General features: G+C 36.4%; 1 protein-coding gene across 2 annotated transcripts in view; it reads left to right on the forward strand.

The window, feature by feature from the left end:
- The window catches only part of Cds1 (CDP-diacylglycerol synthase 1), a 67,732-nt gene extending 54,168 nt beyond the window's left edge, over positions 1–13,564 (forward strand). Inside the window, exons 9-13 of one of the 2 annotated variants that reach the window (XM_005339303.4) lie at positions 812–880; positions 3,000–3,152; positions 4,754–4,873; positions 6,670–6,773; positions 10,633–13,564. In XM_005339303.4, the coding sequence (XP_005339360.1) occupies positions 812–880; positions 3,000–3,152; positions 4,754–4,873; positions 6,670–6,773; positions 10,633–10,762 (576 nt within the window). In that variant the 3' untranslated portion in view covers positions 10,763–13,564. The remainder of the gene's footprint in view (positions 1–811; positions 881–2,999; positions 3,153–4,753; positions 4,874–6,669; positions 6,774–10,632) is intronic. The other variant, XM_021735940.3, reaches the window with a different exon arrangement.
- The last annotated feature ends 2,250 nt before the right edge of the window (positions 13,565–15,814 follow it).

Genomic DNA, 15,814 nt, shown 5'->3' on the forward strand with positions numbered 1-15,814 from the left:
GCTTCTGTTCTTGTTGTTCTAAATAAGTGATCATCACAAAGACCATCAGTGATCTCTTGATGATCAATCCCTGCACACATGTGGTGGTTATCGACATCTTGGGGCAGTATAACAGCATCCACTCCTCAGTGTGTTTCTCCTACCTCTGCAACAACGAATTCCAGACTTTCCTCCAAATTTCTCTCCCTGAATGCCCCACTGACTAGGAAAACAATAGACAACATATTCCTTTCTTTCTGGAGATAGATTGTGAAAAAAGGGAGGAGGATATGTGAATACTTGGGGAAGTGAATACAGTATTTGGGGCCATGGATTATTTTACTATCTCAGAAAGAAATCTGTTGTGTATATTACATTTTAGAAATATATGAAAATCTGGTATGCTGCAATGTCATTGTTTCATTGTACTCAATTCTGTTTTGGCCAGTAGCAGGTCAACACATCTGACCAAGTGTGTACTTGGAATGAATATGTGTCATTCTTATTCCAAGAGAAGCGTAAAAGTCATGGGATGACTATTTCAATATGGAATTTATAGCTCTTTGTGCGGGGGGGAAAATTAATTTGAGGCTGTTTAACAGAAACAGATATTCACAGCGTGCTACACACGTTTGAGGGCCTACTATGTGTTAGATGCTAGTCAAAACATTTGCACAAGTAAATCAGGATCATAGAAAGAAGGAAAAAGAGTTAAGACTATTTCCATTAAGAAAAAAGGAAGGTACAGATGTGCACAGTATTGAGGAGAGCCTTGAACAGAGTCTGTATTTTGTGATGCAGTAACTTTTAAATTTTATTTGGCCTTTTTTAGTTGTCTCCTAAAAAGACTTGGGAAGGATTCATTGGCGGTTTCTTTTCTACAGTCGTGTTTGGATTCATTGTGAGTTTTACTAGGATTTTTTATTTTATTTATTTTGAGAAACTGTGCTGAGTTTATTAGTCTATTTTAAACCTAAAAAATTAAACCACTAAATGTTAATAATGTACTTATTGAAACCTACTAAACAAAATCAGTACTGTACCCTAGTAGCTGTCATCCAGGCTGCATATCAGAATCCCCTGGGGACCTTAAACAAAATCTATTTCCCAACACAAGACTTATGTCTCAGACTTATCCCAGAATGATTAACTTCCACAAGGTGGTCCTGTGTTTAGCCAGATATAAGATCCACAATTGTTCTGTTGTATTTGGGTAGTCTCTAATAGCTGTTCTGCTTGACGTGGGGATAGAGGTGCTAGGATAGGCAGTATCTTTGAGTGATAGCAGTGAATGCAAATGATGTTGAAGAGCTTTGTCTTAACACATGCTGGTCAGTTGGCTCAGTGGGTGGTTCCTGCTGTAAACCTAAGTTGCAGAAAAAGTACCTTAATTATGAATAATTAATATTAACTTTTAGCCATGAATAATGGGTATTTTTCATGTTTAAAAATTACGTTTATGATTATGGTGTTTTTATTAAAAGATGACTAGTGAGAAATAATAAGGGTACAATAAAATGACTAGATACAAAATAAATGTACAAAAGGTTATTGTTAGGAAATTCAAATTTTTAAGAGTCTAGTCCCTGATAGTTGTCATTAATATAAAATATTGGAGATCCAGATATGAAGTAACTAATAACAACATGAAACTTCAAGAAAGAGTAAATATACAAATAAATGGAAATATTCCATTATTCTGGATGGGAAAACCACCATAATTCATCTGTTTAATTTCTAAGTTTAGTTTATTTTCAGTGAAAATTCCATAGAAGCTGGGTGTAGTAGCTGCTTGGGAGGCTAAGTCAGGAACATTGCAAGTTCAAGGCCGGCCTCAGCAACTTAGTAAGATCATGTCTCAAAATTTTAAAAATATGCTAATAAAATTTAATAAAATTATTCTAAAGTTTTTGGTATATTGATGAGGTAGCAATTGATAAATGTAATAATGAAAAAATATCCAGTCCCATTTAGTGTTTAACAAAAAGCAAGAATAATCAAAACTTTAGGTAATACTATTAGAATTTGGTATTATTAAAATTAGGCAATAGGAATAGCTCATATCATTGGAAGAAAATAAAGATGCTCCACAAGAATGTAATATATGACAAAATAATGATTAATGAAATTACATATACATTTTTAACCAAATGGTTTTGAGGAAACTGGAAGCAAAACCAATTTGATCTGTTTCTAGTATCATATTTGAATTTCTTAAACCATTCTTAAATAATATAATGGGGCAAATGGCTGTAAGAGAAATGAAAAAGAGAATAAACTGTTATCTAGCAATTAAAATTTATAATAAAATATTTTATTTCATGCATCTTCCACTTCCATGGCTAAGAACAACTAATTTAAAAAACTGCAGTGATGTGGCCAGGGAAAAGAACAATTAAGTCAGAGTTTTCTGGGTTGGTGAAGAACAGCGAGACTTTTCACCATATTATTTGGTGCAGTTTTCTTTGTAATTTTGAATTACTGGTTAATTATTAGTTGAAAAAATTAATATAAGCTGTGTACAACAAACAACAGTTCTTTACTCTTCCTATATCCTTAAAATTCAGTCCTTTATATCTTTTTAGCTCCTATGATTAAATATCTGTATTTTTAAAAAGTAAGATTTTGCTATATTTTCTAAGTGTTCAAAATCAGCTTCTCTTTTTCTTCCTTGCTACCCTACCTTATCCCTTCCTGTCACACCCTCACGCTTTGTGTGGTTGTACAGAGACCTCATTGCTTTGAGAAACTGTTTTGTTTTATAAAGGTCTTCCAAGACTTTTGCTGGGAAAATTATGACCTTCAAACTTTAAAAATATATAGCAGAGGGGTTAGGTATATACGTCAGTGGTAGAACACTTGCCTAGCACCTGCCATGTTCTGAGTTTGATCACCAGCTCTGCTAAACAACCACAAAAAACATAGCAGAAAGTTAATACAGAGAAATTCTGGCATTTTGTGTGTATCTGTATCTGTATATCTATATTTAGGCTGTGTTTCATGAGTTCTTTGTTATTCAGGCTGCCTATGTATTGTCAAAATACCAGTACTTTGTGTGCCCAGTGGAATACCGAAGTGACGTCAACTCCTTTGTCACAGAATGTGAGCCCACAGAACTTTTCCAGCTTCAGAGTTACTCACTTCCTCCCTTCCTACAGGCAGTATTGAGACAGGTAAGAGTAAAAGGTCAATATCACCTGGTTAGGAATCTTTTCTTTCAAAAAGTAAGCTTTCTCTAAAAGTGAGATTTAGGGTTGGGGATATAGCTCAGTTGGTAGAGTGCTTGCTACACATGCATAAACAAGGCCCTGGATTCAATCCCCAGCACCACAAAAATTTAAAAAATAAATAAATAAAAGTGAGATTTAGATTTTTACAGGAACCAATTTTATGCATAATTTTTAACTTTGTCATATTGAAGTGCTTTTTATGTCTGTTTATAATCAATAATATACTCTATTCTCTTGTGATTTTTATAAACATAAAATGAGTTAATATTGCAAATTGTATACTAGGAATGTATTTGCCTTATGATTTCATTACTGATAGTAATTTATTTTGTGTGTATTTTAAAATATTTGATAGATTTTTATAAAGCCCAATGAATTAGAATGAGTTTTACATGTTACTTGTATGAATTAACTCAATTTAAAACTCAGTTAAAATTCATCATTCAAAAGAGCCCTTGATTTTTAGAGGACAGTTATTACTACAAAAAACTTCTCCTAAAAAATGAGTTTTCCTTCCAAGAGCACATTGCTACCATTCAAAGCATCTTTGAGGTGTCACATGGAAGGATGTTGATATGCTATCCAGGAGAGCCTACCTGGTCTCTTGTCAGGGTTCATGTATGTTTGGCTAAAATCGGGGCTCAAGTGATGGGTGTGTGCACATGTGCATGTGTGTGTGTCTGAATCACTTTGTTTTTAACTAAAATCCATAATTTGTTAGTAGTAGATTAAACAACAAATTATTTCTTGACCGCTCAATACATGAATACCAAGAATTTTTTCAGTGTCCAAACCTCCTGTTACCTGCTGTAAAAGCATTTAATGCTGTCAATCTTCGGTCCCAGGTAAGACCGTTGCTTTGAGTACAGGTCCAAAAAGTCATGTTATCAAACACCCTTTCTCATACTACACACGTTATTTTTTTCTGTATAATTGTACTTAGGGAAGCAAAAGCTATGAGTTCAGAAAATAATTTGACTGCAGGATTCTCTTTTTATTATCTTTTCCCTAAATCTTTTGTAATTGTAACTGTCTTGCTGAAGCTCATTTTGGCAGTTCTTATTTTTGTGTTTCCATTGCATTAGTTTCAAGAGAAAGAGCCAACTTTGCCCTTATTTCATCATATGAAATTTAAGTGAAATAAAGTACAAAATTAAATTATATAACAACAAAAATAAAGTATCACTGGTGACGAAACAAAACATAGGTAAAGATTAATGAAGCTGTATGCCCTACAACCCAATTGTTGCCACTGTTCTTGGATGAAACAGAAGGTATTGCACCATTAGCAGGATTCAGTGTGCAGGTGCCTGATAGTATGCTGCCGAGAAAACAGAGGTGCTGACTCAGTAGATGACAGAGAGCTTACAATGTTTTTCTTCTATGATCTGTGAAGATTGTAAAAAGTTAACAAAAATATGGCATATGCTTTGAATTAGTGTTTATGTCATGGTTCCTAGATTAGGTGTTATTCTCAAATACAGTTTTAATGCAGATATTCCCAATATTGCCTTCCCTCTCCCTTTTTTTTTTTTCCTTTTTAGGAAACAGTGAGTTTATATCCTTTCCAGATACACAGCATTGCTCTTTCAACATTTGCATCTCTAATTGGCCCATTTGGAGGCTTCTTTGCCAGTGGGTTCAAAAGAGCTTTCAAAATTAAGGTATGTATTTAGATTCTTTGTTGTTAGTGAACATAATTAGAGAATGTATCTACATATATTTGATCTCCTGTAGGTCTACATTAAGACCTTAGGCAAAAACTATTCCTCTAATTTGTTTTAACTTCTCAAAAATGCTGTCTGGCTAGTTAGAGTGTGTTCTTTTTGTTAGGTTTTGGCCATACCTTCCTAGTATATTTTTAAGTATCATGTCAGCCTCTTATAGAAATATAATGTTCCTTTAATGTTGGTATAAACACAGAATGTTATCCTTTCAAGTGTTTATCCAAAAATCTAGCCATCAATTGTCCAAAGTTTAGGGTTTTGCCAACCTCACTTGACAGAATATGCAGAAGAGCTGTTGGATATGTAACTATCCTTGTGCTAAATTAGAAGTCATCACATTCTTTATGGGGAAGTGCAAATAATGAGTTGTTTTACGTTTTGCAAACCATCTGTCCTATTACAGCTGCTCAGCTCTGAGCTCTGCTATTGCAACATGAACACCCCTACCCCACAGACAATGTTTCCATGAATGACTGTGGCTGGGTTTTATTAAAACTTTACAAAACAGGTGTGGGCTGAATTTGGTCTGTGCAACCTAGTTTGCTGACCCTGCTCCTGATACTTGAAATCATTTTGTTTGGTTAAGATAGAGCATCAGGGAAGTGATGTTATCTCAGTCTCCCTCATGTGGTTTCACTAAGTTAAGGTGGAAATGTATGCCATTAGGGGTTAGGGAATAGGTTTTGAAGGTGGGATGGCTATGGAAGGCCTCTCTGAGAGGTGGCATCTGAGAAGAGAAGGAGAATAAATCCTGCAGAGAAATCTAAGGCAGCCACACAGGATGAGTACCTTGCAAAGGTTTCTAACCATCTGCAGAGTTGTATTGAGTTGCTGTGGTTCTCTTATGCTGCACTTGGTAGGGAAGAGACAGAAGGAAGTAGATTGGCAAAAATTAACCAAAGAGTTCTTCAATAATTGTTTAAACAGAGAAATTTCATAGTTAATATGGTATTTGTTTTAATGGTCTCTAGCCCAAGAGTTCTCATTAAATGGTGAAACACTTTTTGCATGTCTGAAATGAAGGTATGATTATGGTTGACATTTGTATGTTTTTAGGTTACTTGAGTGAGCTAGAGCAATTCAGTATTTCCATTTCTTGGGTGCTCAGAGAAGTCAGTTTGCAAAGGCTTATTACTCATCCTCTCACTTTGGCCATCTAATGGACTAACTAACGTGTCCCGAATGAGCTAGCTGCTTTGATTTTCTTTTAACCTCAACACTAAAAAGAAGAAGAAATATTTATCATAGAAGGAAAATGTTAGAGTTTTTCTTTTTTTTCTTTCTTTCTTTATTTTTAGTCATACAAAAAAAAAGAAGTAAAATGTTTATTTCAGAATAAGAACTATTAGAATAAACATGAATTAGAACCAATTGTACATCTGTCAACCACATTAAAATATTTCACAAATCACTTCTGGCTACACAGAAAGAAATTAGATTAGTAATAGCTGATAGAATATTTAGAAAATTTTCTTCAATGGAAAGAAGTTAATGCTAGATTTAATTAATGATTAATCAGTGTTTTGATGTTTTGGGTCAGTTCAGTAATTATTCTAAATTGAGCACATATTTGAAAGATATAATCTGTTGGAAGTGATATAATAAATTTGTAATTAGTGGAAAAATTTAATAGTATTTTCTTTATAGAGTCCATGGTGCCAGAAAGACACTTACAGATAAGAATTTTATAGTTTTTTTTTCAAATTTGTTAATGTATTTGTTTGTTTCTAAAGGATTTTGCAAATACCATTCCTGGACATGGTGGGATAATGGACAGATTTGATTGTCAGTATTTGATGGCCACTTTTGTGCATGTGTACATCACGAGTTTTATAAGGTATTTTACATTTTAAACTTTTCATTACATGATTATTTTGAGTTTTCATTTCCATGAACAGTACATTAGTTTGAATAAGTTAACTTTTTCTGTCACTGATAATCTATCATATCAAAGTGGCCTCTAAAGCTGTAACTCTGAGGAGTGTGCTTAAATTGTCATGTTTTACATATATTTGAGCAGCTAAAACAAAAAAATAATAGATGCTGGGGTCCTTCACAGGACTAAGTTAAAGATCCAGTTAATGTGATTGGTACTGAATTTGGAACATCAGGAGATTTAATTTCTCAACTGGGCATTACAATGATTGTGAATACCAAGAGTTAAAAAGGAAGAGAACATAATTTATTCAGGCCGCTGATTATTACTTGAGTGTCTGTTATGTGTTGTAGAATATTCTAGCATGGATATAGCAGGGGAAAAAAATCAAACCACGTCACTGCTCTCAGAGATTTTTGTTGGGAGGTTGGAGAGAGAAGGGTCAGAGATGGACAATAATAAATATAGCTTGTTGGATGTTGTAAGTACCATGGAAAAAACAAAATAGTTGTGTGTGTCCTGGATGGGTGTTGCTATTTTTTAATTTTAGTTATTAAACCATAATGATTTAAATCAGCTCTATAGTGCCAGTTTGGTGTATGTAGGCTGACCACGTCAATCACATATTTACTTTATTTTTTGTGGTCTCAACTGGGTTCCCAGGAGGCAGAACACTTACTAATAGCACCTGAGTCATAGATAATATGGACATCCTTCACAGAATTGTTTAGTGAAAAACTCATAGAGATCCCTGAGTACATATTTTAAATATATGCAAATATATACTTCTTACCCATTGTAAGAACTTTTGTATTAACTTTCTTTTTTTTTGTGGTAGGGGTGTATGAGTGGGTGGGGGGTGTTGTAGCCTTACTAGGATTATTTTTTTAGCATTTTCAGAATTTCCAATTAGTTATACATGATAATAGAAAGTGTTTTGACTTATCATACATAAATGGAGTATACCTTCTCATTCTTCTGGTTGTATATGATATAGGATTACACTGGTCATGTAATCATACATGCATATAGGGTCATAATGTCAGTTCATTCTATAATCCTTCCTACCCTCATTCTCCCTCCCCTCCCTTCACTCCCCTTTAATACAAAGTACCTCTATTCTTTCCTAGTGCCCCCCGCCCCCCGCCACTTATTGAGAATTAGTTTCCACATATCATAGAAAAAATTCGGCCTTAGATTCTTTGGGATTAGCCAGGTGCTCTTCAATAGATGAATGGATAAAGAAAATGTGGTATACATACACAATGGAATATTACTCAGCCTTAAGGAAAAATGAAATTATGGCATTTGCCAGTAAATGGATGGAGCTGGAGAATATCGTGCTAAGGGAAATAATTTTAATTTAATAATTTAATTTTAGCAATTTCATTACTCTTTGAAAGAATCAACTTATGGCTTTGGCAGTTTTTTCCTTAATATGTTTATTTTGTACTTTATGGATTTCCACTTTCATTTTTCATTTCTTTACCTTTTTTTAAGGTTCATTGCTGTTCTTTTCCAGCTTCTTGAGGTAAAGCCTTACTTATCAATTTTTAGGCATCTGGTCTAATATAGCCATCTAAGACTGTAAGCTTTCTTTTCTTTCTCCCCCTCTACAAGTATTTTCAATATGCAGTTATAAATATTTTCTGTTTTCTAGTATTAATATCTTCTTTGACACATGATTATTTAGAAGTAAATTGGTTGGTTTCCAAACAAATGAGCATTTTCTCATTTTTCTTCCTTTATTGATGTCTGCCTTAATTCCACTGTGGTCAGAAAACAAATTCTTGATGATTTCATTGTTTATTTTTTGAAACTTGCTTTATGGCCATATAGTATTTCATCTACTCTGATATGTATTCTATTCCTACATGAAACAGATGTGAGTTTTGCAGGTTTTAGATGTAATTTTTGTATGTTAGGTGAAGTTTAATAAAGTCTTTTTTTTTTGAGCAGATTATTCTATTAGTTCCTAACAGAGCTTTATTAAAATCTTCTGTGATTAAAAGTTTATCCTCATTTTTAGGATTGAATTGATCCTGTCTCATTATGTAATGCCCATTTTTACTATTTGCCTTAACTACCTATTTGTTGGCTCTCAGGATGGCCAGAGCAGCTTTCCTTTTGTCGAGTTTGCATGGTATTTCTTCGTTTATCCCTTTATGCTTAGCATTCTTTTATCCCTCTTTTTAGTGGTGTTTTTCTCTTTCTAATTTGTGGCTGAATTTTTTGTTTGTGTCTCTTTTGTGGTTTTTAATTAATGTATTTTTTTTGTAACCCAGTTGACAATCTTTGTCTTTTTAATTGGAATATTTAGCCTATTTATATGATATCTATTTGCTAATATATTTGAATATTAGTCATTAGTGGTAAAATCCTTAGACTTCTTCATTTTCAGAAGGTGGCAGCTTTATAACTTTATAACTCGTACTCTTTAAGAAAAATCTGCTCTTCTTTTAGTAAAGAGAAGTCACACTGAGCCCTGTTGTCCACCATCTGAAAGCAAATATTTAGACAATTAGAAATGCATCAATGGTGCCAGGGTGCAACTGGATGGGAGCACCTGCAGGCAGGATTTAGCATTTAGCTGAACTCACTGAAATAAAATAGCCTGCCTTCTCCCTGTGGGCACCGACTCTGGGTGTGCACTATGCAGGTACTAAATCTTTTGAAGAAATATAATAAGCCAAGCTATGTCTTGACTTGAGTAGCCTGGCTGTGAGAGGTATTTGGCCACAGTTCTTTGGCAGATGAACTGAGCCACATGCAAGAAGGTGACCCATGGGATGGCTGATCTGGATTGTTGTGCACTTTTTTAGATCAAAGATTTCTAGACTAAGATTTTCACTACTCATCCTCCTTGCAGTACTGCTGTATAGCAGATATTTTTTTGTTGCTGGGATTTTTACTTCCTTTAACTCTATTTAAACAGTTCTTATTGTAAATTACAAATTTACTTACCCATGCAAATGTCTTTCTCAAAACTCGGTGCCATCCCTCGTCTTAGTCTTGCTTTTTCTAATTTGACTTTCCTTATAACTGTTTACAAAAAGTAAGCTGTATTCTCTATTTCAAATGGATAGTGAGAGGTGCAAAAAACAATACATATTAAGACTTGAATTAGACTCGTTCTCGACAGACTAGTGTTTTAAGATCTTTAGTTTATAAATGGATTGAATTCTAGTGTCGCAGCAGCCGCAAATCTCAACCCCATGACCACAGTAGTGTCCCAGAAAGGTCATGAGGTCAGAGTTCTCCCCTGAACTCATCTCACCCCAAGTGCTCCACAGAAGAGACTAACAGAAAAGCTGGGACCAGGACCTCAGAGGAGTTAACTCAAAGAGAGCCCCTTGAGAAGGGAGTGCTGCACTGGCTGTGTGTGCACGTGACAGAGCAGGGCTCTGTGTGGTGACAGCAGTTCCTTGCCTCCTTTCCTCCCCACAAGGACTGTGGTGGGCCAGGTGACGGGGCTCTCCTCCGTCTCAACCTCCTTTCCCACACAGCAAGTAACACTTTAATTTTGCTTGCTACATTGGGGTTTGCCTCAGACTTCTTGAACTAAGGCTCTGAGTAGGGACTTTGGTGCTGTGCACAGGACTTTGGATTCTGTCTCTTGAATATCTGTAGTTCCCTTGTTCTTATTTTTTCCTCCCCTTGACACAGACATTTAGACATTAAAGTGAAATCAAGAGCTATTTTAGTTCTGTAAAGATCGCTACTCTACACTTGAGGAATGGATTATCTTAAATTATGGATATGTGCTTCACTTAGCTCTACTAAAATCACCTCAATGTTGTCTTCTCTACCTTATCTTTAGGGGTCCAAATCCCAGCAAAGTGCTTCAGCAGTTGTTGGTGCTTCAACCAGAACAGCAGTTAAATATATATAAAACCCTGAAGACTCATCTCATTGAGAAAGGAATCCTACAGCCCACCTTGAAAGTATAGCTGGATCCAGAGAGGGGAGGACTGACAAGAAAGAATTCTGCAGAAAAGCACTGAGAGATGAAATCTTGTAACTGTACAGAAAAATGGTTGAAAATGCAATAGATTGACATTTTACAGACATGAATGTTGGTTCTCTGAAATTACTGTGAATATTTAACAAACACTTGATCTAAGTTGTGAAATAAGTAGCAAATTGCCAGCAAAATATCCTGTACTTTTTCTAAGATGTATTTTCTGATGTTAACTTCCTTCCCCTTACTTGCTGGGTTTCATAATTTAAAAGACTTGTATTTTAAAGAGTCAAACACTATAAAATAAGTAAATCGAGGCTATCTTAAGATTGCACCTGGCAGTGGGATCTTTTGCACAAATGTTCACTTTTGCACTTGGAGCTACTCTTTTGATTTTAACAGAGTATTGTTTGTAAGGCACACCGGGGAGTCTGCTCTGCTTCTCACAGTCTGAAGTATTTTCTGAAGGGCTGAGTTTGATGGGGGGAAAATGATTGTCTACTTTTCTTTGTTTTTTGTTTTTTTTTTTTCCCCTCTGTTTTTTTGGTGGTTGTTTTGGCTTGGTTTTCTGTTGCTGGGGAGTGAACCAGGCCTTGCACATTCTAGATTCTAGTCATGTGCTCTAGGATTGAGTGACACTCCAGCCTGACTTTCCACTTTTCAAAGAAGTAATCATTTTCCAGGAGAAAGCATTCTGCTTTTAGGTAGGTTCAAACTTCAATAGAGGGAGGATAAAATTTCTGCCATTATTTGTGTGTTTAAAAAAAGCATTCCACTTCTGATAAAATTATTTGGAAAAACACAGCCTTGCAGAAACTTTCCAAGAGAAACAAAGGAGATTTCTGCCTGAAGAACACAGTGTTCGGATCCTCCTCCACAGATGATCTCAACGGGACTCTAGTTCAGGAGACAGCATAAAACAGTGCTGTGTGGCCCGGGCCCCCTCTTGGTCGAGTTCTCCGCTTTTTTCTTGTTTCCCTGTGAACTGATTTTGCTAAGGTGTGTAGTGTTAGGCCCACAGCAAGATCAGTGCTCAGGGCAGTGAGTGGTGTGGTAGCCAAAGCGGAGGAGGGGATGCTTAGCTGAGCAAGGCCTGTAGGAGGGGCCCCCGATCCTATGTTTTGGGTACCTCTTTCCAGATCTCCAGTGAAGCCCTTCAGAGACTTACCTAAGAAGAAAAAAGAAGACTCAGTCCCACATCAACTCCCCAGGGGTGGCTAACTTTTGTCCCATTGTTCTTTCTCATCATGTCATAAAATCTGAGGACATCAGCTGATTATTTTTTCTCATAAGAATGAAAATCAAGTAGAAGTGATTGCCACCAAGACCAAAAAGCACACGAATGCCAAACCATTCCTTTGGTGGACTGGACACTGTAAGCAAACAAAAAAGAGTAAGTTTCTTTTCAGTGGAAACAAATAAGCTCCTACTGTGTGCTCCCTACAGCCATATTTAATGTATTGAACTGTCAGCAATAAACCTGCACAAAGAGCCCAGTGCTCCTGGTCAAATGTTCAGAGGGGAGATAGAGATCTATTTTAAAGAATGTTTTGCTAATGAAAAGTAAATATTTTTGTTTAGATCAAAAAAATTTCCATTATTTTATATGTCCGCGCTATTGCTATAATTAAAAGACTATAACTCTGCCTGGGTTCCACACGTGGACTCGCGCTGTCAGCCTCATGGCATTCCACAGGGATGGCAGAGGATAAGAGCACTTGGCACCAAGACCCTCAGGGTTGGGTCTGGTGTCCACTTAGCTGATTCACCACTGCTGGACATGTTCAGTGAGCATTGTGTCTGTCACACCACTCTACAAGGGTACTGAAAGGGTTTTTATAGGAGGGAATTATCACCTTTAAAATCAGGCCACCTACATATTGATTTTCAGTACTCTTGCATTTATTTCCCCCACTAACAGCACCAAATGTTGATCATCAAAAATGTGAGATACAACAGTTTAGAAAACAGAATGAAAATTTTGCGATAGGAATTTATGTTGAAAATTTGACCGTTTACACAAGTAAAAACTCCTTGAAGATTCACAAAGCCCTCCGCATTTTTATTTGAAGTACTTGATGAGGCATTGCAAGACAGAATTATGAGAGCATCACTAAATACATGTATTACAAAATCAATATCATTACAAATAAAGTGTGAAGCTGGAAACATTTGGGGTCTCAGTAAAAGCTTTTCTCAAACTTTTAGATTTGGGTGTACTTTATTCTTTATGTAAAAAGATAAAGTCTTAAAATTTTAACGGAGCTCTAAAGATTAACCTTTGTAGCGTACTTTTATAGCATGTATATTCAAACTATATATTTTAGCAGAAGATTGCCATAAAACCCTGACTTTGATCATTTTTGTATTTGCACTGGGAAGAGGGCTGAAATTCCAATGTAGCGATGTGGCGGTGGAAAAATGGAAAGCTGGGAACTTCTTTCACAGCAGTGGCCAGTGTTCCAAAGTGGCCATTGGGGAAGGTGGTCCAGTGTACTCACTGCTTGACTTTTTTACCTGTGGGATGCGATGTTTCCTCACTGCTTTCTCCCTTGTGGTTGGTGGTGCTTATACAGTGACTGAGAATACAAAGACCACCTGCCCCCCCTTTTCATTTTTAGTATCTCTTCATTTGCACTTTGGTTTGAACAAAGATAGTGTCACCTTGTTCAAAGAAAAGGACAAGGTACAAACAGTGTGTATAGACTGTATATAGGTGAAAATTGTGTGTCAATCAGTTCTCTGAATCTTTTTACTGAAACTGAGATAGGGAAATAAAACTTCAATCACATTTTGACTCTGTTGTGCCGTTTTCTTATTGAAGCAGAAACATTCATTCATTAAACTAGTGTTCACAAAATTGTGACAGATACACATAAGTTGTGTATGAATTCTACCACTCACGCCTACGGTGACATCTGCAGGGTGAGAGAAACCCGAGTTCTAGTGACGGGACAGCTGTGTGTCTTCTTAATAGAATACTGAGCTTCTATGTGCCAGAGTTTGTCATTACACACTTGTTTTTGTGACTCTGAATAATGTCTAGGACTTCAAGTTTTATGAAGACCAAGTGAGACCGGTTCCCAGGGTCCAGCACAATCTGCATGCTGTGGGCACTCAGGCTTCTGAACCAATGGAAGGGCAGGGAGTTGGGAACTGTTTGCATTCCCATGGTGTCCTGCCCCACCCCCCCAGTTACATTTTGCATAGCTCTAAGATGGGCCAATTAGGTGGTTTTAAGGACTCAGGAAAACGTCTGAAAGTGCCTGGATTTGTGTCCATCCTGGAACAGCTGATGAGTCATACCAAGTTTCCTTTCTTCCCATCTACTCCTCTCCTGTTATTCATTTCCAGTGGGTCAGGAGGACTTGGCAGAAAGGTCCACCACTTTGGCCCTGGCTTTCTTAGGTGACATTACATAAGTGTTTCTTGATGGATAGAAGCTCACCAGTTCACTTCAGCCATCCTGGAATCTGTGCACCAGACTTTGTTCAGAAATGGAGAAAACATCCAAACCAATAACAGCATGCGGTGGTGCACACCTGCAATTCCAGTGGCTCAGGAGGCTGAGGCAGGAGGATCACGAGTTCAAAGCCAGGCTCAGCAACAGTGAGTGCTAAGCAACTCAGTGAGACTCTGTCTCCAAATAAAATACAAAATAGGGCTGGGGATGTGGTTCAGTGGTCCAGTGCCCCTGAGTTCAATCCTCAGTACCAAAAAAACCCAAAAAACCAAAAAACAAAACCTAATAACTCGCAGAGAGAGGCAGATGCCATATGAGGTGGATTGTGATCAGGGTGATGACAGACATATAAAGCCCCAGAAGCTTGGGAAGACAGGAGACAACCATCTGACCTGCATTCAGGACCTGTTTCTCCACAGCCAGACATCTCTGTCCCCTCCTGAAAGAAAGTTTGAATTCACTGAGAAAGGGATTCCATATGGGAACCTCTTAAGTAGCTGCGAATAAAAATCAGATCTAGGCCATTTAACCAAAATCAGATGATGTCCTATACTGTTGTCTTCATGCAGAGAAGTGGAGAAACTTCTTGACTTACTGAATGAATAGTGAAGGTCATGTAGTAAAGGTTGATGAATAAAACATTTCTTATGATGTCAAAGTGGCCAAAAGCAGCCAAGAGAATCTAGTCCAGTTCCCTAATGTGTACAAAAGACATGGGAGACTGGTAAAGCAAGGTCAGACTGTCTTCCCTAGGGAGAGAATAGAATCTCAAACTGCTGTCACTTTTCAACACAGACGGGATGTGGGCTTGTTTATACTGTGATTCCTACTTGAGTTTAATGGATCCATATGGCTTTCTGTTCAAGAATATGTGATTTTAAACTTCAGATGGGGCCTGGAAGACTAGTAAGTTTGGGGAACATTGTTGAATAATCAATTAAATGTATTCCTCATTGGATTTAATAAATCTCAAAACTTGTGAAGAAATCAGAACAAGAAATTTCAGCTAGTCCATGTGTTTTCAACAGCTTTATTAAAATGTAATTTACATTCTATAGCATTGTACAACCATCTCACCAAATCCAGTTTGAGAACATTTCTGTTAACATTTCCTTGGTGCCCATTTACAGTTAATTCCCATTCTAATTCCATGCCCTAGGCAATCATTAATTTGTTTTCTGCCTTTATTAATTTTTTTCTGGATTTCACATACAAATGGAATCATATGGTGTGTTGTGTTTTTGCATCTTGCATAATATTTTTGCATATATTAGCACTCCTCTGCTTTTTATGAATATCATATTTTGTGAACTTTGCCAGTTGATGGACATTTGGGTTATTTTCCAGTTTAGGGCTTTTATGAAAAATGTTTTTATGAAAAACTTGTGGACATGCCTTCATTTCTCTTGGGTAGATTGCTAGGGGTGGAATTGCTGAGTTGCATGGTAAATTCATGTTTAACTTCTTTTTTCATGTTGAAGTTAGAATTAAATTCAAAAATATATTAATAGTCCTTGATAGCTTGGAGTGGTTTGATATCTGATAGCATTGTCTTACATCTCTGTAAAGTGGATTTAT

Source organism: Ictidomys tridecemlineatus, chromosome 9 (assembly GCF_052094955.1).
Source record: "Ictidomys tridecemlineatus isolate mIctTri1 chromosome 9, mIctTri1.hap1, whole genome shotgun sequence".
NCBI lineage: Eukaryota > Metazoa > Chordata > Mammalia > Rodentia > Sciuridae > Ictidomys > Ictidomys tridecemlineatus.